General features: G+C 54.6%; 1 protein-coding gene across 1 annotated transcript in view; it reads left to right on the top strand.

Moving 5' to 3' along the window:
• Positions 1-25339, top strand: part of LOC132008239 (homeobox protein aristaless-like 4) — a 44020-nt gene extending 18681 nt beyond the window's left edge. The window contains exons 2-4 of the mRNA XM_059386734.1: positions 15764-16074; positions 22415-22543; positions 24873-25339. Coding sequence (XP_059242717.1) covers positions 15764-16074; positions 22415-22543; positions 24873-25202 — 770 coding nt within the window. The 3' untranslated portion in view covers positions 25203-25339. The remainder of the gene's footprint in view (positions 1-15763; positions 16075-22414; positions 22544-24872) is intronic.
• Positions 25340-26240: the final 901 nt, after the last annotated feature.

The following is a 26240-nucleotide window of genomic DNA, read 5'->3' as shown; positions in this document are numbered from 1 at the left end:
ACCATCTTCATCCATCTCAGAAAACTCTTAACTGGCAGCCTTTCAATGACTTCAGCCATTATTTTTCTCTTCTTGTCCAAGAGGAGAAAAGTCTTTTGGCTTTTTTAGCATACAAATGATTCTTTAGGTTTGAACAAACACATTCAGAGAAAGAGAACGCTCGATTTTGGTGAAAGAAGAAATTCTCTGCAAACCCACATGGTCCTTCCACAGGCTGAGACGTTCAGTAATTTAACAAGATTATTTCAGTGTGGGTGCCTGGGTGGCCCAGTTGGTTAAGCAACTGCCTTCAGCTCAGGTCATGATTCTGGAGTTATGGCATTGAGTCCTGCATCAGGCTCCCTGCACAGTGGGGAATCTGCTTCTCCCTCTGACCCTCTCCCCTCTCATACTTTCTCTCTCCCTCTCTCAAATAAATAAATAAATAAATTATTTTTTTAAAAAAGAGATTAGTTCAGTGCAACAGTATTTGCTGGGGGGGGGGGCATGAGGGTAAGGGAACAGGGCAAGACCCCATCCCTGCCTCCGGTGAGGGTCCTGTCCAATGACGGAGGCTGCCCATCTCCTCTTGCAATGCTGTGTGATGAGCGATTTAGCTCGTCGGGGCCATTAGGGAAACTCAAAGGAGGGTGTGGCAGGGAATCCACAAGGAGGAGGTCCCACCAGCCTAGGAAGGTGACAGAAGGAGTCCGGGACCTGGCCCTGAATCAGCGAGCTTAGTTTCTCCGTGACAGCAGCAAGTGGTACATTTCTGGAATGGCCCCTCTTACCACTGCCCACCCCAGATGCCTTTCCGATGATACAGTGGGTCGAAGGCACTAGATGTTCCCACTGAGAAATTCTTGAGCAATTAAACGTTGGGGTGCCAGCAGAGGCCAGATGTCGCCAAGAGTGTCCGTGGAAGCAAGGATTTTTTAAGTAGTTCACGATGGACCTGAACTTGGTCATCAGTGCAGTGATTAAGATTCCTCCTTTCACATTGCAGTGTGCCTTACGCTAAAATGTATTTATGGAAGGGTCTTTTTTTAAAACACTAGAAGTTTTAAGTAAATATAAGACAAAATAAATTTAACATGTCGTTTTTACAGTGGTTTCAAGTGTCTCAGCCCATGGACAGTCTTTGCTATAAATGTGAATTTATCAGAAGGAGACAGTTGCAGCTGGAGCGTCTTTGCTTTGCTCCTGCAAGCGTCCTGGCCTAACTTGGCCCCAAATAAAAATTGTATTGATTTCTGCTGTAGGACTACCACTGAGAAGGGCCAACTGTCTCGGACAGGGATCTGCAGCTTGTACTCTGCTTCATTCAAAACTCATACCCATTTTGGGATGCAGACCATATTGGTCTGACTTTACAGGGGAGGCGGCACCCAGAGGCCAACTCACACCATTTGGCGACAGAACTATGGGTGGTTTGGGAGCCCTCCCTGTAATCTTTCGACTCCCTCTGTTTCCTGGATCGGGAAAACCGACACTTGCATAAAGTGCAAGCAAAGCACGGCATCAACAGACCTCTCCAATCAGACTGTTGCTTCAAAGCCCCTCCTATATAGAGATCTGGACTGGCCCCTAAAAATATCCCCCCACCCCCACTGAGACTGGCCTAGATGCCCCTGTCCTGTCCAGCACCCTGCACCGTAGCCAGTCCCCCTGATGCCTGTGGGCCTTTGAAGGAAGGGGTCTTTATCCAGCTTTGTATTTCCACCACCAAGGACTTGGCACGCACAAAGCTGGTGCTCCAGAAATGTTGCTGAATGAATGAATGAATGAGTGAGTGAGTGAGTGAGTGAATGAATGAATGAATGAAGAGTGCATGAGTGAAGCAAATAAGTGGCAGAATCAGAAATCAAGTCTGTTGGACTCCGAAGATTTCGCATTCATTTCATTTCATCAAGTGCAGGATTTAAGCTTCTCAGCCTGGTCTGCCTTGGGTTTGAAAGTGCTATTTTGTGTCTCTATGGGGGGTGGGGGGTGGGGGGGCTGGGGATGCAGGTTTTCTCCCTGTTACAGAGGAGGAATGGAGCTCAGAGGGGTTCTGTGGGAGATGTTTAGGGACAAGCCCAAGGCTGTGTAGTTGGCGGAGGTGGAGAGGGGCAGTGCGCAGGTGACCACAGGGCTGGTTTGAAATCAGGAGACCGTGATCTTCCACTGGTAGGTTGTGTGAAGGCTCAGGGCCTCCTCATCCTGCCTGTAAGGAGGGGGGTGGCCCAGTGTGGTTCCTGAGCTCTGGGGCTTCTTGCTGTGCGGAAGGGAGAGTTTGGGAGGCCATATCTGCCTCTCTGGCCCTGGGTGGGTCCCCTATCCCTTGGAAGGTATCAGGATCTGGGGCACCTGCGTGGCTCAGTCAGTTCAACGTCTGCCTTCATAAAGCTCAGGTCATGATCCCATGGTGTTGGGATCGAGTCCCGCATCAGCCTCCCTGCTCAGTGGGGAGCCTGCTTCTCCCTCTCCCTCTGCTGCTTCTCTCTGTCAATCAATATATAAAATCTTAAAAACAACAACAACAACAAACAAACCAGGATCTCCTCCAGCCATGGGAGGCCAAACTGGAGGTTGATACCTGGGCTAGGCCTGGAAGGAAGGAACTGGGAAACTTCTAGTCTTCTTGAGGAGCTGCTAACAGGGTGTGGGTTCTTACTAAAGTTAAGACCCCCACCCAATGTGGCAAACATCAGGACGCAATGTTACAGTGTTCGGTCATAAGTGGGCTTTCCATGAACTAGGGGATGGGTTGGTACTGCTCAGAGAGATTATGTAATTGTTCTGATTATTGTCCCCAGCCCTGGGGGAAGGGCTCCTCCCTGGTCATTAAGACCTGCCTAGTCTGGAGAGTTGGAAGTGTCCTGTTTTACCAGGAAATGTAACATGTCTTGCCAAGACTTCTTTGGTTTTCAATACTCAGTTCAAGGCCACACTGTCATGAAGCCTCCCCGGCCCTTTTCTTTTCTTTTTTTTTTTTTTTTAAAGATTTTATTTATTTATTTGACAGACAGAGATCACAAGTAGGCAGAGAGTCCGGCAGAGAGAGAGAGAGGAGGAAGCAGGCTCTCTGCTGAGCAGAGAGCCCGATGCGGGGCTCCATCCCAGAACCCTGGGATCATGACCTGAACTGAAGGCAGAGGCTTTAACCCACTGAGCCATCCAGGAGCCTGATCCCCTGACCTTTTCAAGTAGAACTGACCACTGTTCCTTATGAGCCCCACTGTGCCCAGGACACAGTGAGTGCTCCTGCCCCTTGGGCTCCGGGACAACTGGTCACCTTTACCTGTCTGTCCCCTTCATAAGGCCACGACCCCTGGGGAAGCGCTCCGTGAACGCACACCCGAGTGAACTGAGGGATGAGGGGGTGAACAGACACAAACCCAGACACAGTATCGAGAGAGGACAAGAGAAGGAATCTGGGGTGTATGTAAGCTGGGAGGTGGAGGGGACCTAGCCCTGGACAGAGTGAGCCAAAGCCAGGACAAAGGCCTGAAGGGACACTGGGTAGGGGACTTTCTTTTCTTTTTTCAATTTTTTTAATTTTGATAAGATATACATATAACATAAAATTGACCATCTTAAAACTATTTTTAATTAAAGTATAATTAACACATTAACTCTTTTAAGGGCATATTAACTATTTTTAAGGGCATAGTTCAGTGGTATTAAATATATTAGTAGTGTTGTACAGTCATCCCTGCGGTGTCTCTCTAGAGCACTTCTCATCTTGTAAAAGCAAAGCTCCGTACCCCCTAACCACTAACTTCCCATCCCCCTCCCAGCCCCTGGCCACCACCATCTACTTTCTGTCTCTGTGCACTTGACCCCTCTAGGTACCGGGGATGCGGGGAAGCTTTTCTGTGACTGGCTTATTTCACTTACCAGCCTGTCCTCATGTTTCCTCTGTGTAGTAGCACAGGTCAGAATTTCCTTCCTTTTTAAGGCTGAAGAATATTCCATCACACAGAGAGACCACTGTTTGCTTATCCATTCATGTGCTATTTATTGGTTTGCTTCCACCTGTTAGCTCCTGTCAGTGCTTTTCTTATCATTCTTTTTTTTTTTCTTAGATGCAAGGAAGCCTCCTTCCTTCATACCACTTTTAAGAAAACTGAAATTATAAGAGCTTCAAAAAATAAAGTACCTCTTTTACTTTTAAGTCCCAATGGTAGCTTGACACCCACCCCCCCCCCCCCCCTCCCCCCCCCGCTAACAAAATACGCCTCCTACAAGTCTTAGAAATGCTGCTAGAAAAATCACCTGCTCCAACCGGGTCACCTGTCCCATCTGAGGAAGTAAGGGTTTTCAGAGGGTTGGGGAGGTAGGGTTCATCCCCAGAGCTGGCATCTGCCTTGGGATTTTGCTGTGGGTGTGCAGGCCCACGTGTAAGGCCGTGGATGGCCGTGGTCGCTCATGACGCTTCCACGCACACCCTGTGCGTGTCACTACTGGCGCCGCCTACAGAGTGGGGATTCCTGCGTAAAGTGATTTCTTCCTATTCATGCCCACATAACTTTTTTTCCTTGTAACCATAATCTTTTTTTAAATTTATGTAAAAACATTTTAAATGGGGATATAATTAACATACAACATGATATCAGTTCCGGGTATACAACATAATGGTTTGATAGTTGGGTATATTCAGAAACGATCACCACAGTAAGCCTTGCTACTGTCTGTCACCTCCCATAGTTACCATAAGTTTTTTTTTCTTGGGATGAGAACTTCTGAGATCTACTCTCTTAACAGCTGTCAAATATACAATACAGCACTATCCACATACTTCTTTTTTAAAGTTGTTTTTTTTTTTTTTTTAATTTGGGCATAGTTTCCGACGTAGAGAAAAGTTACAAGCAGAGGACAAGGAACCCCCAGATCCCCATTGTGCCGAGTCCCCAAATGTTGACATTTTGCTGCATCTGTGTTCTTGTCAATCTCTCTTGCAGGCTCTCGGGGTGTACGCATGTGTGCTGATTTATAAACATACACATACGTGTTGTGTCCTTGGCACTGATCAAGAGGGAGCTGCACACGCATACCACGTTCCTCTGAATCCTTCGGTATTTAGCCGAGAATGAACACAAAACAAGACTTAGTGCTGGGGCGAGAATTAATGAGGGGCAAGCTGGGGGATGGAGGAGACCCCAAAATCAAGGTCCCGAGAAAAGGCATGGATCCCCATGGGAGGGCCCAGTTGTTCGAGAGAGTTCTATCAGGGTCGGTGCTGAAGGTGGGAGACGCTGGGACCCCTGTAGAAGCAGCTGAGGGAAGTGGCTTTCTGGGACTCTGGGTCTTGCCCCTTTGTCTTGATCCTGTCTCCTAGCTGCCCCATCCCAGCCACGCAGAGAAAATGCCCCAGGCTGGGGGTTTGAACCTGAGCTCTGCCTCCTACCATTTCCTCTTGCTGGACTCAGTGTCCCAGCGCATTTCACACTGCCACAGCGTGATGAGCGATGAGCGTCCTAGGCTTGGGTTCAAGCCAAAGGCCCTGTCACTGGCTTTTAGTGGCAGTTCCTTCCTCAGTCCTGGGAAGTGCCCCCCTAATCCTCTGGGCCAGAAGAAGACCACTCCCCAACCCAGCCCCTGTGGGAAGAACAGGGAGGGCTTCTGTGTGGGGGTAGAGTGAAGATAGAGGGGCCTCAGCCCCTCCCTCTGCTGAACCCCCCCCAACTTAGAGGATCCCACAGAGATCTGCCAGGGCCATAGAAGACACCACCGGGGGTGCTGGGGCCGGGGGGGGGGCGGCTGTATGGCTCCTTTGCAAGCAGCTGGAGGACCCAGGATTCCCCAGGGTCTCCACAAAGGACAACTTGGGGGAATAAATTGTCCTCGGTTGCTGGTGACATTCAACGAGTCCTTGCTCTCCGAGCCTCAGCTTACCCATCTGTGGGGTGAGGATTCTCAAGAGAGCCACCACATGGGAATTTTGAGGGGGTCAAAATCAGTCAAGAATGTGAAAAGCCCCAGAACCGGTGGAGGAATGAACTCTGTGGGGAGAGGACGGAGACCCATGTCATTCATCTCTGTGTCCCTTGGGGAGCTAGGACAGTGGCAGACGCACAGTAGGGCTGGATAGCTGTTTGTCTGGCAAACCCTCCCAGGTCGGGCCTTGGTCTTCAAGCAGACTTCTAGAAACCTCCTCAAGGCCTGGGGCCCTGGGGCCCACGTCCACCCTGAGGAACTTCACTGGGACTGCAGTGCCTCCTGGTGGCAAGACCAGCAACTGCAGCCTTGAGCCTGGCGGCAAGGAGTGGGGCTCTAGAACCTTCAAGGAAGCAGGGGACCAGGGAGCTCGACTTGTGGTTGAGCTTTGTGCGCATCCCAGGGCCTGGTGACTCCTCCTCAGCTGTGGCTTCCCACAGGGACTGTGCCCCTCCATAGCCCCTTCCCCCATCCCTGGCAGGGAGCCAAGTAATACTTGTTGAAATGAGAACACAGAGAAGCCAAGAGTTCTGTGCAGGACCATAGAGGCAGCAAGGTTGGCTGTGGTCCTTTATGCCCTGCCCCATGGCTAGGTGGGTTCCTGAGCCCACTCTCCCACCTCCCTGCCTCAGCCACGCCACCCATACAACAGTGTGCACCAAGGGACCCGGGCCCTCCTGGATCTGGAGCCCAGCCCTGTGGCTCGCTCCCTGTCCTGCAGGTGCCTTGGGTCACCCCCAGCAGGACATACAGAGCTCCCAAAGGCAGAAGGAGGCAGGTCCACCTCGAGCCCCAGCGATGCATCAGGGATGTGCTGCTCTGAACCTCTCACACTCAAGCGGAGGACAGGACCCGACACAAGCACTTGAAAGCAAAGAACTCAGTATTTAAGAGCTAAGCCCAGCCCTGGGGTCAGGGAAAGAGAAGGGGTCATCCTGGCCCTGAACCTTGGGAGTGCACTAAAAGCAATCCATAGAAGAAGGAATGTAACAGATGAAAGATTCAACTTTGCCGGTAATAAAAATATAAATTCAACCAAGATCTCACTTTCATTTATCACACTGGCAGAGATGCTTAATGTGCCAGGACACCCCTCATCCTGAAGCGGGTGGCACATGGGTAGCCAAGGGGAGACTCATGGCTCTGGAAGGCAGTTTGGCCCTGTTGATCAGAGACCTTCAAATGTGAACACGATCTGATCCAGTCGTTCTTGGAGCTCCTTCTAATGTAAATCACCATGATGGAGGAAGGATTTAACGACGAGGATGTTCATCGCGGGCCTGTTATCCTTGAAACAGTCAGAAACCCGGGTGCCCAGCAGTAGGGGACTGGCTAGACCGAGTTTGTCCCTGTGGAGGAATCACATGCAGCCAATTCAAATGGGGTGATGGAAGAATCAAGAACAGCGTGGAAAGATGTCCTGGAGAGAGTGTTAGGTTTAAAAAAAAATGTGTGCGAAGAAACGTGTCTGCATGGGGGTGCTTACTATGTGTGTGTGTGGTATAGTTTCCGTCTCTTGGCGTATCTTCACTTCGCTGATTGATTTTTACCATTTTTCCACGTGGGAACTTGGATAATTGTTATATTAGTGTGACGCTCTGGGGGAATGAAAGGACTGGTCCGTGGGACTAGAAGGGACTAGGAGAGAGAGGCAGAGAGTGGGAGAAAATATGAGTCTACGAAGCAGGCAGGGGTCAGACCCGCCTGGGGAATCATGAATGTCACAGCAAGCCTGATCGGTAGGGTTGGCAGATTTAGGGGAAAACAAGACAAAACAAAACAAAAACCTAACTATAAACTCAGAATGCTCAGTGAAATTTGAATTTTCAAATAAACAATGAGTAATTTTTACTGTCAGTATTTTCCATGCAATCTCGAGGACGTACTTATACTAAAAATTAGTCGTTGTTTCTCTGAAATTTTAACTTGACTGAGCACCCTGTAGTTTACCTGCGATCCCAGTGAGAGCTCTGGGGAACCAGTGAAAGCCTTTAGAGTAGGTTGCAGTACAATCAGATGTGTATGTCTGGTTGTATTTGAGGCCTGAAGGCAGAGAAACCCTTTAGGAGGTGAACATAAGCCTATAATCTGGAAGTCTCCAGAGCCCAAGAGAATGCAAAGTCCTAGGGGGCCCAGTTTGTGAGGACAGCGGCCATTCCCCCCCATAAAAGGGCCTTTCTCTGAAGCATCCCTATCCTTTCTCCACTGCACCCCTACTGGTGCTCATCTCCCACCCCCCAAAACTTCACAGCAGAGTTCAGTCATCTTTTGGGATTCTAATCCTTGGTTTCAAATAGTATTTTATATAATGATAAAAGCAATTCTATTTCATGGTAAGACAAATAGAAAAGTAATTCGGACCAGGAAAAAAAAAAAAGGAACAAAAATCAACCCATATACCTATATTCCCACCTCTAGAAAGTTCTAGAATTTTCTAAGGACAGATATTCCACCCCTTCTGCATTTTTTTTAAAGATGAGATTTATTTACGACACCCCGAACATCCTTCCAGATGTGAAAACACTGTTCTTTTATATTAGTTTCATTCATTTGTTCATCAAGTGTTTATTGAATACCTACTGCATGCCAGCCATGATAGTTGACGTTAGACAGGGGTACACAAAACAAATATATTCAGATATACTCTCTGTTTTATGGAAAGCAGAGAGAGGTAATAAAGGGAAAAAATCTCCAATAAATACATAATAATGTGTGTGCAAAGCCAAGAAACAGTTTGCAGAATATGGAATATCAGGAAGGATCTTCTATTTATGGAAATAGAATCCTTTATTTAACCAGTCTCCTATTACTGGATATTTTGGTTATTTTTGGTTTTTCTGTATAAAGATGCCATGATGAACTTTCTCTCTAGCAAATTCTTCATGCCCAGCCATAAAGATTCCTTTAGGCTACATTCCTGGAAGTGGAATTTCTGGGTGAAGACATACAAACTTTTTATTAGTTAGTTTTTCTGTAACATATGAAAACACAGTTTTATATTTTCTCTATAGTTTACGTGTCTTTCCTTTTTCAAATAATGTGCCGCAAAATTAAAATCAGGGGGTGGTGTATGGTTTTATGAATCTCAACACATCCCCATGCAGTTTCACGTACTCACACACCAGCCCTCCCCCTTCCCCAGCCCCTGGCAACCAGTGATCTGCTCTCCATCCTCCTGCTGCTGTCTTTCCCCGGATGTCCTGGGATAAATAAGCAGAGTCATACATATGTAAATTTTGAGTCTGGCCTCTTTTACAGACCTTAATGCTGCTTTTGAGAGTTATTCCTGCCACTGACTGTGTAATAGCTCATTCTTTTTATCTCTGAGTCTCTAGCCCCTCATGTGGTGGTTCCAGTTTGCTTATGCATTCACCTGTTCGAGGACCTTTGGGTTGTTTCCAGTGTGGAGTGATTCTGACCGAAGCCGCTCTAAGCATTTGCAGGCAGGTTCGGTGAACATCAGTCTTCACATCTTCCGGGCCAACACCTCGCAGCAGCATCTCTGGGTCACGTGGGGAGTGTGGGTTTAATTATAGAACTGCTTCTCTGTTTTCCCAACCAACGACGTGGGAGACTTTCCGTGGCTCCGTGTCCTCGTCATCACCTGGTGCCACCCGGGGTTTTAATTCCGTGGCAGTCGGTGCATGGGGCTGTCTCACGGGGCTCGTACTTTGCATTTCGGGACTGGATAATTTGTCCAGCGTGTTTTCATGCTTTTTTGTCGCCTGTAGGTCCTTTGGGGTGAGGTATCTATTTACATATTTTGCCCACTTCTTTTTTTTTTCTCCTTTCATACTACTGTTAACTAAGCCCCGTCCTTTATTCAGAGGTCACTAGTTGTGTCCCTGCTGTCCTTTCACTGCTCCAGGAGCCGATCCAACACACCACACGTGGCCCGCGGGTCTCCTTAGTCTCCCGGGCTCTGTGACAGCGCCTCCGACTTTCTGTTTCAAGAGGCGTGTTCAGAGCTGGTGTGGGTGAGCAGGGGTGCCCATGTCACCGGTGGGGGCCACCCCGAGCACCCAAGCTTCCACCTCTGGCTCTCCCCTGCAGGTCGGCAGGTCCCCGAGGGTGGGGACCCGGTCTGCCATCATCAGGTGAGACCGCTGAAATGTACCCCCAGTTCCTGCTACCCCTTTGGCGTTAGCGAGTGGGCCTGGACCTAAACCAGGGACATCCAGGCTGAGCTCTGCATGGAGCTGGGAGCCCCGGGAGCGGGAGCGCCAGGGCAGAGGAGGTGGGTCCAGGACGTGATCAATGGCTCACCTTTCACCTTTGCCCTGCCCCCACAGGACTGTTTGGACAGCAGCGGGGGTTTTTAGTCAGTGCCCTTTAAATAGCATGAAAGGGCCTCATGCTGGCCTGTTTTGTTTAAGGAGATTACATCGGCCCAGTGTGCTCTGCCACAGGGGTGTGTGAGGCCGACTCACCCGGGAACAGAGAGAGCGGCGTGTCCCCCACAAAGCAGATGTTTGGAGGGAAAATAGATGTAATCAAAACCATGGAGGATACAATTACTCAGACCCCTTAGACATATACACCACATGCACTGGCCTGTGCACAACTAATACACACACACACACACACACACACACTTCCCGCATCCGTACTCACCTATGTGTATCTGTAAAGTCACCCTCGCTTGCACAAATCTCCAGACTCAGCCGCACACACTCTGCTCGTGGGCCTGCACTCAGACTGTCCGCAGGCAACCACACACATGTTCCGCACACCCATTCACAGCTGCAGGCTTGTGCCCTGTGCCTGCGGGTGTGCGTCTGTGCACAGGGGAAGAATGAGCCCACAGAGCCCTCCCGCACCCTCCTCGCTTCAGAAGTGCATCCTCTTGAAATCACAGCCATGAAAAAAAAAATCACAGTCACCCTCGGAAATCTCTCCAGGGCTTTCGTATATATAAAAAAAAAAAAGTTTAGACTAGGTTAGAGTGACGTCATTGGGTTGAAACAGGACAGCAAAAAAAGGGGAATGGAAAAAAGACAGGTTTTCCATCTCTTGTATTTCTCGGAGTTCAGGCAGAGGTTGGAGGCCTTCTGTGGCTCCTGATGTGCAATATATCTTCAAGCTAAATGCTGCTACTTCGTCAGAAGTGGTTGGTGGAGACATTGACCTAGGGTCGTCTGAAGGGCGAGCCGACCATCATGGCTGCCGTTGCAGGCAGACCTTTGGAGGGGCAGCCACTGGTCACCCTGGGTGTTTTACGTACACACATTGCTTGATTCCTCTGGGTCATCTGCGGTTTATAGCCACCTCAAGACATTCCACTGGGAAGCAGCAGATCAGGATGACCTTGCCCTGGGCCCCTGAGACAGGGACAGAGCCCCCTCCACACTGTGGGTGGGGCATCCACATGGCGCCAGTCCAGAGTCCCATTGGAAGTGGTGGTGGGGCAGCCAGAGCTGCAGGCGGGTGGTCTGGCCCAGGGGGCTCTGCTCTTGCTCAGCCTCGTGCAGCACAGTGCTCTGGTCCCTGAAGAGGGCTGGCCCAGAAGCGGGGCGACAGAGGGTCTCCCGGTGGCCTTCTCCCCACCATGGCATCATGGCGGGTACGGAGCTGGCCCCCAGCAGATCTCAGACTGGGTTCCCTGGACGTTTACGTTCTAGAGCCCCTTCCTTAAATCCCATCCCTTTGCTTCTGCGTCTGCTGCCCTGATGCTCCGTGTTTCCCGCCGGCCGCACATGGGCACATGCTCCGCCGGCCGTGTTGGTCCACTGTCTCGTCTCCTCTTGTGTCTCCTGATGCCAGCTGCTCACAGAGGCACTCGCAAATGCAAGCCCCTTTCTCCCGTGTCCTACCCACCTGTCTCCTCCTCATGTAGCAGGATGAACTGGTCCACTCGTGGGTTCAACAAGCACCTTCTGCTGGTGGCTTGCCACGGCCGGCACATGGTAGGCACACAAAGGTAGCTGCACAGACTCGGCGTTGTTTGCTCGTTAGAAATTGTCCACTTACTCTCCAGCAACTTCTCACAGCACATCTGCCATCTGCCCCATCCTGGGCGAAGCCCAGGTCCGTGACATGAGGTTCCAACTGTCCGGGAACTGATGTGCTAGAGGAAGGAATGGACACCTGGGGCTTGATTACATACTGTTCAGAAACACGGGCAGTGATGGGAGAGGCTGAGCAGAGGCCAAAGGGGTCTGTAGGGTTGTCGCAGTCTGGGAGGACTTCCTGGAGGAGCTGATACTTGATGGGATCTTGCAGGTCAGCTGGAAAGGAAGCCATTCCAGGCAGGTGACCAGAGGTGCAGGTGAGGGAGACCAAGGAAGTCAGTGGGAACCTTTGGTGAAGAGTATTTCAGCCCAAGTGGTGGGCTTCTCTGGTTCCAACGGCTGTCTTGTTGAGGAGGGCACTGCAGGGCAAGCGGGATCCTAACCCAGCACTCCTGGCCCTGGGCCACCCACCTGATTCTCCACCCAGCTCCTCAGGATTGTTCGGTCGGAGAGCAAACTGCTGGCTTTGCCCAGGCCCCAAAACCATCATGCAACCCGTCCCTAGCAGCCCCCCGTGTCAGTCTTGTTAAACTTGGGGCCAGCAGTGGGAACCTCGGCTGTTTAGACAGGAGGACAGAAGGCTCTGGGAGGTGTGGCGCCCATCTCGGGGAAGACCCGGGAGAGCCAGAGCCAAGACCAGTGAGCCAAACCTCTAGGAGACAGACGTAGGCCGGAGCTGAGGATGAATGGCAGGTGTCCTGATGGCAGTGAGCTCTCTGTCCCCACAGCCCGTGTGGCCCCACTTGCTGGAGAAGCTGCAGGGTAGAAGGAGTTTGACATAGACCTCCCCCTCCCGCCCCAAATCTGGGATTCTTGGGGGTGAGCCATGGGACCTTGGGGCATTGTTCTTTGTCATCTAAATTAGAGGCCCAGCCTCCCAATTTAAAGCAAAATGATCAACAGTGAAGACTGAGATGGGAAGGCTCTCTTCCCTCTTCCTTGAGGACCTGGAAGCATCAGTTTGCCAGAATTCCTTCCATCTCTAAGGCTTTCCTATTGGCCAACATTTGCCTGGACCCAGACTGGCCCCCATTCTGCTCCCCTCTTCTTGCCATTCCAGATCTTAAGGAAAGGCCCCCAGGGGTGACAAAGGCGGAGGGACACTCCGCTAGGCCGAGGCTGTGGCACACCCCTGCCTCAGGTGTGCCACACTCCAGATGGGGCACGGCAGCTCCAGCTGCCGATGAGACTCTGGGATGTGAGAAGAGTCATCTGAGGTCACAGGCAGATCATGGTAGAGCCGGGCCCAAGAGCAGACCTCCTAGCTTGGTCTGGTGGTCTTTGCACACCCCGTGCTGTCTCTCCAATTCTCCCCGACTTGCTCGGTCTCAGTCGGTGTCTGGAGGGTTGAGAACCTGGATTCTTACTTCTCACCCTAGAAGACTGGACTTTCTGCTGCCCCCCAACCGGCTAAGCCTAGAACGGGGTCAACACTGAGGGGTTTCCCTCGTCGTCCTCAGAGGCTGGTCCTCGCACACCCAGGAGGAGCAAAGCAGGACTCCTTGATTATGTGAGGCCCCTGCCTTCCTCTTCCTCTGCCCCTACCCCTCTCTCCCTGGGAAGAGGCCCCAAGCCCACAGGGTAGGAGGAGAGGACGGGGGGGGGGGGGGCTAGAGGCACACATTGCCTGCTCTCTCTGGTGTGAGTTTACCCCCAGTTAAAACTCAGAGCTTGGACTGGTCCCTACAACCCTCAGTCTCTCTAGCACAGAGCTCCCCATGCAGCCCATTCCCTGTTGCTGTGCAGGGTGGTCCCAACCCCAGGCCGGATGCCAGAGGACACTCGAAAGGTCCGTGGGGTCATGGGATGGGGCCCGGAGATCGGTGCGGGGGCAGGAGGGGCAGGGGTTGCCCCCCAGTCTGGCCTCCAGGAAATTGCATAACAGAGATGTTTATTTTTGGTGAGGCTGGGTGGGATTTCTTCTCTTAAAAAAAAAACCCAAAACATAAAACTTGTTTGTCTGCCAGCAAGATAAATATCTTCGCTGAAAGCTCTTGGCCCGGCTGCCAGCTGCAGTTTGCATAATGTTGTCACCGCAGCAGTGGCGGTATGCGTGTGCCCGGGCTCACGTGGGTGTCCTGCGTGATGCCTGGGGGCTGCCGCCCTCCCTGTGGCATCAGCGCCGCCAAGGGCCCCCTCGCATGGCCTCCCGATGCCGCGGGCGGGTCGGCTCCAAGCACTCACCTCCACCCCCTTCATCGGGGCCTCGGAGAGAGGGATGGGGCTGACAGGCAGCTGTCCCTCACCCCTTCCCAGCATTAGGGGAAGGGCACAGGGGAAGCTGGGGGGAGAGCCAGCCTACAGCCTCAGCCCCCAGGCTGCGGACGGAGTCGGGAGACCTGAGCCAGCGGCATCGTCCTGACACTCCATGCCCACCATGTGGACCTGCTCCCAGAAGAGGCGCTCACACCAAACACGCGTGTGTGCGACCGTCAAAGCTTGTGCGTGTGCAGGCCTTCTCCAGTGCTCCCTGGAGGCCTTACTGTAATCAGAGCTGGCGTGAGATCCTCACCACACGGGCCGGGATGGGCGGTGCAGCAGAGAAGGGCTCCCACCGGCCTCCGGACACCAGGCCAGCACCCACTGTTCGTGCACCCTGGTCGTGCACCCAGATGCTCTGGGCAGGGCCCCCCTGCTGGGAAGACTTCTCCGGGGCCAGAGTCCTCTGCAGGTCGGAAGTCCATACTGGAATTGGGGATACACCGATAGGGACAGAAACCCACGTAGCCGGCGCTGTGCTAAGGGCTTTGCCTGTTGGCCTCCTTAACCCTATAGTGCCCCAGCAGGAAGAGCCTACAAGTATCTTCATCCCTATTTTACAGAGGGGATAACTGAGGCACAGAGGTTAAGTGAACTGTCCCAAGTTCACAGCTGGAGCGAGGTCCATGTGGGAGTCATACCCTCCATAGGCTCCGGAGTCCACACTCTAACCTTCACTCTGAGGCAAGCGTGTCTGCCCAGGGTGCTAACTGGGCCATTTGGACGTGGACAAGTTACTCCCTTCCCCACTCCCCACCAGCTGGCCTCCACCACCTCTTCCCTGACCTCCATAGAGCTATTGGTCCTGCCCAGCACTGGGCATCTACGAATCACCCAGTAGAGCCCCATCCTGGCAGATGGGGTGGCTGGGGGCCCGGGTCTGAGCTTAGTGTGACTCTAGTGGGGCACACACGTCAGCATCCTGGGGATGCAGATGCCCGCCCAGCTTCCCTAGTAAATGCGTCACTAGCTTCAAGCAGGCAGGACCCTGCCTGGACAGTAGGTGAAACCAGTGAAGGACAAGCGCGTGACCCCTCATGCTGGATTCTTCGGGCTGGGGATTCTTCTCCGCAACTTCCACTGAGCCCAGACAGGACCAGGCCTGGATAGGAAGGGCATTCCTGTCTGTCTCGATACCGGCCTCCTCCCTGCCCCTGCCCTGCCCTGTTGGGCCAGACATGGCTGCTGAATTAGCTCTCCCTTCCCCTGGAGATCTGAGGCACTGGATCAGCATTCCCCAGGCCCAACGCAGAAGTTCTGGCAAAGGGGGTCCTTCTAGATGGAGGAGCCCAGAGTCGGTGGGAGCAGGGATTAAAGGTCCAAGAGATCAGATTGGCTGTTCCAGAGTCATATAATGTTGATGCTAAAAAAGGTCCATTCTGAGATGATGGCAAAGTGGCTCAGAGAGGGAAACAGACTTGCCCAAGGTCACACAGCATGTTAATGGCAAGTCAGGATTAGAACCAGGAACTCCCACCCTCGCATCCAGTGTGATGCCGACAGGAGAATGGCAGGGGAGGGCTCTCCCTGTCCCTCCCTCCTCTCTTACTTGGTTCAGTCATTGGTTTCTGACCTTGTGTCTTCCCCTTCAGCCAAAGAGAGCTCCCTGGGTGAGCCAGAGTTGCCACCCGACTCTGACACCGTGGGGATGGACAGCAGCTACCTCAGTGTGAAGGAGGCTGGAGTGAAGGGGCCCCAGGACCGGGCCAGTACCGACCTCCCCAGCCCACTGGAGAAGGCCGATTCTGAGAGCAACAAGGGCAAGAAGCGGAGGAACCGAACGACCTTCACTAGCTACCAGCTGGAGGAACTGGAGAAGGTCTTCCAGAAGACCCACTACCCCGACGTGTATGCCCGGGAGCAGCTGGCCATGAGGACAGACCTCACCGAGGCCCGCGTGCAGGTCAGTGAGGGCTCCTGGGGAGAGATTGGGAAAGCAGGGCTTGTACCCTGGCTGGTGGCCAAAGCTGGGACCATGCGACTGTCCCTCAACCACACCAGAGCTTTCTTTACCCCAATCCAAGGACAGCCTGCCCCTTACACCCCTGCTCCACACAGGGCAAGGCTACTGTTTTCCATCTGAATATCAGCCTTCTTGCTCTGGCAGGAGCAGGTACAGAAGACTGTTAGCTGTATTTCTGGGCTCTGTGTGGTCCAGGCCATTTCAAAAAGGAGAAAATGACTGGTCTCTGCCTTTGAAGGCCTATCTCTTAGGAAGAAAAGAGGATAAACCTAAAACATCTATAGCCGTCCAACAGGCAGAAACAGAGAGCAACCAGGCTTTTCTCTCTGCCCAGGACGGCTGCCTCCTCCTCCATCTTTTGACTCCCAAATCAATATACCTCCTTTGTGAAGTCTTCCTGACCACAGTAGCTAAAGCAATAGCCCCCTAACACCATCCAGCCACCAAAACACCCAACCCAACCCAACCCAACATAACCCAAACGAACACAGCCAATCCAACACAACCCAACAGAAGCCAAATAACACAGGCAACCCAACCCAACACGCTCAACACAACCCAATAGAACCCAACCCAATGCAACACAACCCAGACCAACACAGCCCAACACAACCTAAACAGCACAGCTTAACACAATGCAACAAGACCCAACCCAACACAACATAACCCAAATCAACACAGCCAACTCAACCCAACAAAACCCAAATACCACAGTCAACTCTACCTGACATGGTTCAGCACAACCCAACAGAACCCAACCCAACACAACCCAGACCAACACATTCAAAACAACCCAACTCATCCCAAATCAACATAACATAAGACAACCAAATCGGGTCACCTTCAACCACATTGTCCTGTTTTTTTTTTTTTTTCTTCTTTATAGAATTTATGACTGGCTTAAATTACTTTATGTTTGTCTCCGGTCACTATAATGTGAGTTCCTTGAGAACAGGTACCGTCTGATTGTTCATCACTGTATTCCTACCAATTAGAGAAGGCTGAACTTAGAGCAGCGAGGGCAAAAAATAAGTATTTGTAGACTGGTGGACCTCCTTTGTCCAGAGAGTTGTGTCCTCCCTCCTCACATGAAGTTAGAGCAGGAAAAGAAGCAGAGAGGAAGCAAAGACCTCTGAGTACCCAAAGCACAGGAGACAAAATCCATGCACTAAAGCTCAGGCTTCAGCTTCACACAAATAAATGTCACGCTCAGTCTACTTTCCTACCCCAGAGTATGTTAGAAATAGCAAATGCAGTGTTGTCACATAGCGGTTTTTTCCCCCTCCAATGGGCTGAGGAAGTCAATGGCTTGACAGCATAGAGCAGTTCTTGTTTTTTTGTTATTTGTTTATTCATTTGTGTTTTTTTGTTTTTTGTTTTTTAAAATAGCTTTTTTTTTTCAAGATTTTATTTATTTGACAGGGAGAGAGAAATCACAAGTAGGCAGACAGACAGGCAGAGAGAGAGAAGGGAGGAGGCAGGCTCCCTGCGGAGCAGAGAGCCCGACGCAGGGCTCGTGGGGCTCGTGGGGCTCGTGGGGCTCGATCCCAGAACCCTGGGATCATGACCTGAGCTGAAGGCAGAGGCTTTAATCCACTGAGCCACCCAGGCGCCCCGTATTTTTTTTGTTTTGTTTTAAAGTAGCAGCTCAGCCAGGCTCGGCTCAGTGCAGAAGTGGGCTCAGGGCAAGACAGAGCCTTCCGTTATCTGCAGGCCCCAAGGGCGCCCCCTGCTGCCTCTGTTCACTAAGGAACCTTCAGGAGAGCATTCCCAGGGCATGGGTAAAAGGTTCCTCAGTCCCAGCCATGCTCTGCGTAACAAGGCTGAGCATCTGTGACATTGTCCAGAAATGATTTCATTCAGAATGGATCATGTGAGAAAGGACCAGCCGTCACCATAACTATGCAGCCATCCAGAAACTGCGGATACCCAGACTGAAGAGTCGGGTCGTTTGGCCACAAGTTCCCGGGGTCTGGCTGCCCGTCTTGTTCCTATCCAGTGCCTGGCGAATGGTTGGGGAAGGAAGGCAGGGCATCTGAGGCTGTCCTGTCATTCCAGAAGTGTCACACACCAACTCTCTTATTTGCATCAGGATAGACTGCCATGAGACCTCACGGGCCTTGGAGTCTGGACAGAAACTCCAGAACCTGGCCTCGGCCCAGCCCGTGGATTGGGAGGAACTGAAGGAGCTGGTGGAGAAGGGGGAGGCCAGTTATGGGATGTTCCTGTGGGCACCGTGTTGGTATGGGTTTGACTGGTCCACTCTTTGCACTGTGTGTGTGTGTGTGTTTGTGTTTGTGCGTGCGCACGCGCATGTGTTCCTTACAAGAGGATGGGAGCGCCTGAGAGTTGAATTTACTTAGTAACAAAAGAAGGACGGCTCTTCTAGGACAAACATGGAAATGACACTGGGCCATAGAGAACATTTTTCAGGTGCCATCACACGGCCAAAGCCGAGTGTTCCCTCTGCGTGTGCACACATACCCTTTTATGCCTACTTTCAAACCAGATTTATTAATGTCACCTAAAACCAAGAACAGTGTCATGAAATAGGCAGGTAATTAGGTCAGACATTGAGGCTAAGAATCACGGCTGCCACTGAGCACAAATTTCAACCCTGAGCTTCCTGGCAGCCAAGGCAGAAAGGGAAATGTTGATGTGTTGCATATCTTCTCATCTAAGGGGAGGAGATAGGAATATAGAACATTAGTGCTGGAAAGGATCATCGATCTGGTCTTCTGGTTTTATAATAAGTAGGAAGAGGCCCACAGGTGGGACGTGATCACCTGTGGTCAGGTGACTCCAGAACAGTGACTCAGTGGCAGGGCTGAGACTAGAATCCAGGACTCCTGAGCTCCAGCCCATGTTTCTTTTACTTCAGTTGGCTCTGCCAGGACATGGGCCATATTGTTCTGAGACTTTTCTTTGTATAAAGGCAGCAGGGTGGGTGGGACTTCCATGTGCGTCAGACCTCTGGCTCGAGCCTGGCAGTGCCCTGAGGTTTGGGGGGAGTGGCGGTAGAACCCCCCGCCTGCCCCTGCTGGGTCTGTTCAGGGCCTTTACTCAGCTGGTGGGAAGCCAGGTGCCTGGCGTAGAGTGGCGCTGGGGACAGGGAGGGGGGTGGGCGGCTCCAAGATGGACCTTTCCTGGGAAGAAGCTCGGGGTTTGGCCCTGCTCCAGGGGCTGCAGGGGCCTCTCTCTGCTGTCTGGGATTCCGATCTCCGCAGCTGGTGTCTGAAGACAATAAGACAGAGGCCTCCCCGCCCTGGGCCACCCCGCCCTGGCCCCAGATGGGCTGCGGTTACTGAGGCCCCCGCCAAGACGGTTGGTTCCTTGGGGAGAAGCCTGTGCTGAGCAGGCCCAGGCCAGGGTGGGCCAGGAGCGGGGTGGTCCTGGGGCGCGACATGCAGACTGGAAGGCTGGACCTCGTGGTCCCCTCTCTGCCCTGGGGCTGTCCTGTGGAGACAGACTGGGGCCGCAGAGCCCGGAGGCACAGAGCATCTGTGAAGAGCTCTCAGAGCGCCAGGCTCCAGGAGCCCGAGCTGGAAGGATGGCCGCGCCTCATCTCCAGGCCCTCCACCGTGAGCTCAGAGGGGTCCTGAGGATGCCCGGCCGCCACCCAAGCTGGGGGCCTTGAGGCTTGAGGCTGTAGATCCCCGGGGCTTGCTCAGCAGAAGAGTCTCAGCCCTGTACAGGAACAGGTCCAGGGCTGCAGGCAAGGCGGGGGTGCTTGGGTGTTTCAGCGGCCCCTCAGCCTTGCCTCCCACCTCCCGAAGTTTCTGGGTCTTTAACCCTCCCGTACATCCCTGGGCCTGGCCCTCCTCCACTCCCATCCCAAAGACAGCACCATCTCTGCCGGTGCTTCCCGGCTCCTCAGCTGTCTTCCCAGATAACCCAGCACCCCCCGCTGCCACTCCCCCATGCTCAGCTCCAGCCCCCACATTCCATCTCTCCCCACTCTGCTCCTCCTCCCACTTCTGGGACCGGCTGCCCCCCTCCCCGTGCCGGGCCCCCCCCCCCCCCCAGCCTGTCCAGAGCCTGCCAGATACCTCTACTGGCACCCCTCCACCTGCCACTCCCGGCAATACCCCCCACCCCAGTGGCGGCCACGGACACTTTTCCTCACCTTTTCCCCCCCAGCCCCCAAGAAAGAATGGAGCCATATATCTTGATGCCTCCAGTGGGCTTCTCCCCTCCCCCTGGCGTCCCCCCCAGCAAACCCTGGGAGGCTGAGGAAGGAGCGGAAAGACGGAGCTAAGCCTGCAGGAAATTAAACATGAAATGAAAACAAGCTCCTCTGATTCATTCTCTCATCCTGGCCCCCGCCCCCCATTCCAGGCCACTGATAAAGGGGGATCCCGTTTCAGCGGCGCAGAGAGGAGACCCGATCTGCCCTTGGCTCTCAGCGGGAGGCCTGGGCCTGGACCCCAGGAGCCCCCGGAGGCAAAGGGGCCCAGGAGGCTCTGGAGCAGGGGCTGATGCGTCTCCTACACCAGCCTCAAGACAGGGAGGCAGGATGGCCCTCAAAGCAATACCAGCTCGTGTGTGTGTGTGTGTGTGTGTGTGTGAGAGAGACACTTGTGCACACACACATGCATCCTTGGAACCAGAGAGGGAAACCTGAGGTGCAACCCCACACTCACTCCCTGCCTTCACCCTCCCCACACTCACATGAGTCATGCACACCCCAGCTTCTTTTCCTTTTAGCAAAAGACAGCAAGAAAGGTCAGGAGCTATAAATAAGCAAGAGCCAAGTACTCTTCAGAACTCTCTGACAGCATTTCTCAGCTCTCACCTGCTGTTCTGTGAGGCGCCACCACTGTGAGGACATTAGTACAGATATTGGCCCCATTTTCCAGATGCAAAAACTGAGGCCAGTGACAATGCCTGCGCGGGAATGGGCGCTTGGTGGCGCAGCTACGCTAGAAGCGAGGAAGGGCTGAGCAGGCTCTGGGCTGCCGTGAGGGAGCCCTCCCGCCTCCGGCCCGGCTCCTTCTCTCTCCTCTGAGGACATCCTTTGTGCCTTCAGCAAGGCTGCCAGCAGGCTGCCTGTGGGGGGCCGTTGGGGTGTGCCCACTTGTGCCTGAGGCTGCTGGCAGGGACACATCCTGTCCCGCTGACAGAAACCTCCCTCTGGGCATCTCCGAGGCCTGCCTTTGACTCAACCTGAAGCCATCTGGGGTCTGGCAGCTGATCCCTCCCCTCCTCACACCCTTTCCCACCTGTCCTGCCCCCCAGATCCCAAGTCTCGGGGCAGGGCAAGTAGGCCCCCAGCCTAGCTCTTGCCCATGAAGCCTGGGAAAGCTCTCAGCCTGTCGGAAGTGTTGCTGTGAAGGGCCCAACGGCGCCACCTCCACCCATCAGAGACCACCCTCCCCACAAAGGCCCCACCCCAGCCAACACCCCACCAGCCCCCGCTCAGGGACAGGTAGGTTTTCACCCCTCCTCGGAGTCAGGACACCCTCTGCATGAGACCTCGCAGTGGCCACCTTTAGGGACCACACCAAGAGCCAACCACTTGGCTGGGCATCAAGGCCCTCTACAGTCTGACCTCTGTGTCCACAGGTCTCTCTCTCCTGCCGCCTGCTAGCTGGGCAGCATGGCCTCCTGGGGTCTCCTGAGCCTGCCCTGCTGTGTCTACACTAGGACACAGCCCCAGGCCTCTCCTCCACAAAGCCATCCCTGACGGCCTCTGCTGCCCAGCTGAACCCCTGTTCTCCACAGGAACTTCAGCACAGGGGGCCTGAGTGGGGACACTTTCCAACATGAAGGCAGCAGAGAGGCTTTAGCTAGGTAGGAATGCGGGTTCTGGGCCACCAGACAGGCCCCAAGGAACCATGGAGCTGGTGGAAAATTATGGCCAGACTGTGTGTGTGTCTGTGTATATGTGTATGAGCGTCTAGAGAAAGATTTTCTAGAGGAGCTGTCACACCTTTGGTCAGGTTCCCCTCAGGAGTCCGTGTCCTGAGGCAGGTCAGGCCATGCTGGGGTGGGGTTGGTTAGATGACCCCGAGGAGGACCAGTGACATGATGCGTGGGTGTGACACCTGCAGCTCGGAATGATAGAGTCTGACTCAAGATCACACTGTGGGTAGTTGGGGCTAAGCTTGCCTTCCCGACTCTGAGCACTGATTATTCTAGATTGTGAACTTTGAGGCAGAAGGCTGAAGCAGATCCTTCCCTGCAGCTTCACGGCCCCGACCTGGCTCTAAGACAGGTGCAGGGCTCCAGGGAATGATGGGTACTGCCTGAGCTCCAGAACAATCGCTCTGTCCCGTAGGTCTGGTTCCAGAACCGGAGGGCCAAGTGGAGAAAGAGGGAGCGTTTCGGACAGATGCAGCAGGTTCGAACCCACTTCTCCGCTGCCTATGAGCTGCCCCTCCTCACCCGGGCGGAGAACTATGCCCAGGTAAGTGCCAGCCCCGGGCTCCAGGAGTGGGCATCTCAGATGGGACTCATCAAGCGCAGGCGCGGGCCTGGTCACCCCAGAATGTGGGAGGCTTGGGCCGTTCCTGCCTACCTCGCGTGCTGACTCGGGCTTGGCTGGGCGTTTAGGGATGGGCAGGCCCGGACGGAGAGGGTGGGTTTCTCCTCTGCCGCATTTGCCCCTTTTGCTGCGGGCTTCGGAAGCGAGTCAAGGTGCCGACCAAGGCCTCCAGGGCAGTGGGAGACGCTCCTGGTGAACATGGAGGTCTGAGCCCTGAGCGGGGCTGTCCTCTGGCTCCAGACCTTTCTCACTTCAGACAAGTCACGAGCTCTAAGCCTCAGTTTCTTCTGAAAAAATGGACACGACGGAAGTACCCACCCAGCTCTTTCGTGAGGTTGTGGAAAGGCCAAAATTAGACAACACAGAAGTGCTTCGGGGATTAAACAGCTGGATAAAGGGCGCTGTGCACCCTCAGCTCTCCCAGCGGCTGTGTCGTACCCCGTCCTCCCCTCTGTCCCCTGCTATCAGCCTGTCTCCGCTCTAGTGGCAGCGGAGTCTCCAGGGCAGTGCAGGGGTGAGAAGGAGTGTGAGCAGTGGCCGACCCTGGGGCATCTGCAGAGATGTCTTCCCGGCCAGGTGCACTTGTCACAGCCCACAGCCTGCCCGGCAGAGGGGACTGTTGCCTCCCTCAGGCCTCTTGGTGACGGTGGCAGCAAGGCCTCTGCCTTGAGCCCGAGCCCGGCCCCACCCAGCAGTGAACTAGTGGCGGCGCAGGCCTTCCTGTTTCCTTTAAGACCCACTGTCCCGGAGCCCTGCTGTCCCCCACCCAGCCTCTGGACACCCCTCCCCGGCCCCCACCAGCTCTGCCCCTCCCCCTGCCAGGATTCATGTGGCAGGGGTCAGGGGTCAGGCCTGGGGTGAGGCTGAGGAATGTGGGGTGCCACACACACACACACACACACACACGCACACACGCCTCTCACCCTCAGCTCCTGCTGCACACTTGCATCTCTCCTCTCTCTGTCCTGGGAGAACGGGCCCCTGGCTTGACTCCTGGGTCTGGATTTCCACTGCCTGAGCTCCCTGCTGGAGCGGAGGCAGGGGTGAGGGGCCGGGGCAAGAGGTCCAAGACAGGGCGGGCTCTTCCCTCCCACCTGCAGCACCACATATCACACACCTCTTGACGGAGGGGAAGGGAAAGGCCCCTGATTGCCCATCGCTCCAGCTGGGAGCAATGTGGTCGGGCCAATGGGCCAGTGGTTCTTGTTGCCATGACAATGCCCCATGAGACTTGGGGGCCGAGCTCCCCCTTCATTCCGCTTTTGAGCGCCTTCCCTGAGTAGACTACAAACATGGGCAGGGAGGAGAGCAGGCCAGCAGAAGCCGCTTGAGGGTCCCCTGTAACCCACACACAGCGCTGAGAGGGCTTGTCTCCTCTGGTCCCACTCAGCCTGTCCCCAGCCCCTGCAGCCCAGATCTGCCTCCAGTCCACCCCCGCGTGCTGCCTGAGCACCTCTCTCTCTCTCTCACACACACACACACACACGCACACGTGCACATACACACACACACACACACACACCCTGGCCTGTGGCATCTGGCCTGGCTCTATCCGTTCACGCACGGACACTCACCACGTCCTGAGGCAGCCCCTTTTCTTCCTAAGTAAGTTTCTGGAGCCTCGAGGACACAGCACTTGGAAGCTCAGCCACTGGTCTGGACACCGGGGAGAGGAGGCCCCGCCGCCCAGCTCTGCCCCCGCCATGCCACAGCCTGCCAGCCCGGAGCCCACGTTCCCAACACCAGAGCCCTCTGAGTTCAGGTCGGCTCCCGTTTCTCAGGTACCTGGGATGCCCCAGGCCTGGTGAGGACTCACAGGAGAGGGGGACAGTCGCTGACCTCCAGGGGCCATGGAGGGAGAGACGAAGCCGGCCACTGCATCTCAAATTTGGAAGTCAGCTGGCTGAGGCGGGAGCTGCCCTCAGCGGCTTGGCCGTGCCCTAAAGGCAGCCCTTGACCAAGTGTGATGTTCAGTCCCGAAAACCACTTCTGTTTGCGGGGAGCAGAGGAGCCAAAGCACAGAACCCGAGCCCTTCCAGGTCCGGATGGCCATCAAGGTTTTGAGAGGCTCCCGGGTGAACACCCAAGCATGATTTCGTCATAACGATGGGCTTGTGAGCAGGGCGAGGTCGTGGGGGGGGGGGGGGGAGGAGGTACGCGGCAGCGCCCCTCCCCCACCATGTGCCCGCCACGCCCACGCCTGCCCCTAACGCCAGCCAGCCTGTGACAGCTCTCCCTTCCCTCTCCCCAGATTCAGAACCCATCCTGGATCGGCAACAATGGGGCTGCCTCACCGGTGCCAGCCTGTGTGGTCCCCTGTGACCCGGTACCTGCCTGCATGTCCCCTCATACCCACCCCCCCGGCTCCGGGGCCAGCGGTGTCACCGACTTCCTGAGCGTCTCCGGGGCTGGCAGCCACGTGGGCCAGACACACATGGGAGGCCTGTTCGGAGCGGCGGGCCTCAGCCCGGGCCTCAACGGCTACGAGCTCAACGGGGAGCCGGACCGCAAGACCTCGAGCATCGCGGCCCTGCGCATGAAGGCCAAGGAGCACAGTGCGGCCATCTCTTGGGCCACATGACAGGGCACCTCTCGGCCTGTCCCCATGCCCTCCCCTGCCTTGGGGCACTGGCCACGCCCACGCTTCCTGGGCCCCCAGCCTCCCATTCGACTGTCCTCTTAGGAACCTGGCCTGGGCCAGGGGCCTGGCCCTCAGCACTTTCAGCCACCCCGAGTGTGAGGCCCTGTGGACCGCTGGGAGGTTAGGGGGCAGCAGGTCCCACCTGCTTGGGCCCTGAGGTGGAGCCCCTGCTCCTGGCCGGAGGCAGTGGAGGAAGCCAGGTGCCCAAGTTTTGCAGCTTTGCCTCCATTATAAGCTGAAGACCCTTTCTTCCCACCCCTGCTCCCCTGCCCTGCCCGATTTGAGGGTTGAGTCAAGGCTAGGTTCCCATCCAGACCGAGCAAACACGTCCGTCCTTCCCTCAGCCATGTGGTCCCCTGGCTACCGGGCCAGTGAGTTTGTCTGAAGTCCGGAGTCCTGCTCTTCAGGGTCCTGCAGAGTCGCCCTCCTGCCGCGCCCGCCCCCGTTTCTCCTCTTAAAGCCCTGACCCCCTGGGCCCAAGGCACCCGCCTCACCTCCACCCACCCTGGCCGTCCCCTGTGCTGGACCCACCTGGAGGGCTGGACAGAACAGGAGAGGAGCTGAAGAATCCTGCTGGCATCCAGCAGTGCTGGCGTCTGGGAACGTGGACAGTCCCCGAGGGGGCAGGCTCTGGATCTCAGTGAACACTGCGAGGGGAGGACCCAGACCACCCACAGTACCCACGGTGCTGGAAGGAGAAAAGCTTCTAGAGAGAGGAAGAGCTGCAGGGAGGTGTCCAGGAAGGGGCAGGGACTCAGGCACTCACATCCGCTCTCCTGACCGCCCGACGCCCCACAACCCGCAGGACGACTGTTCCAGAGGGCAGGTCTGGGCAGCTTTGTTTTCTAGCCAGCCAGGCCCCTCCTGGAGGACCTGGAGACGCCTGTCCCTTTCCCCACCCATTCTGGTCGCTTGCCAGGGCTGCTGAGCAGTGTCCTGGTGTGGAAGGACTTACACCTCGGAACACAGAGTAGGGCC

The sequence above is a fragment of the Mustela nigripes genome, unplaced genomic scaffold, assembly GCF_022355385.1.
Source record: "Mustela nigripes isolate SB6536 unplaced genomic scaffold, MUSNIG.SB6536 HiC_scaffold_76, whole genome shotgun sequence".
In the NCBI taxonomy this organism is placed as follows: domain Eukaryota; kingdom Metazoa; phylum Chordata; class Mammalia; order Carnivora; family Mustelidae; genus Mustela; species Mustela nigripes.
Note: the sequence above shows the minus strand (reverse complement) of the source record. Positions and strands in the feature narration are given on the sequence as shown.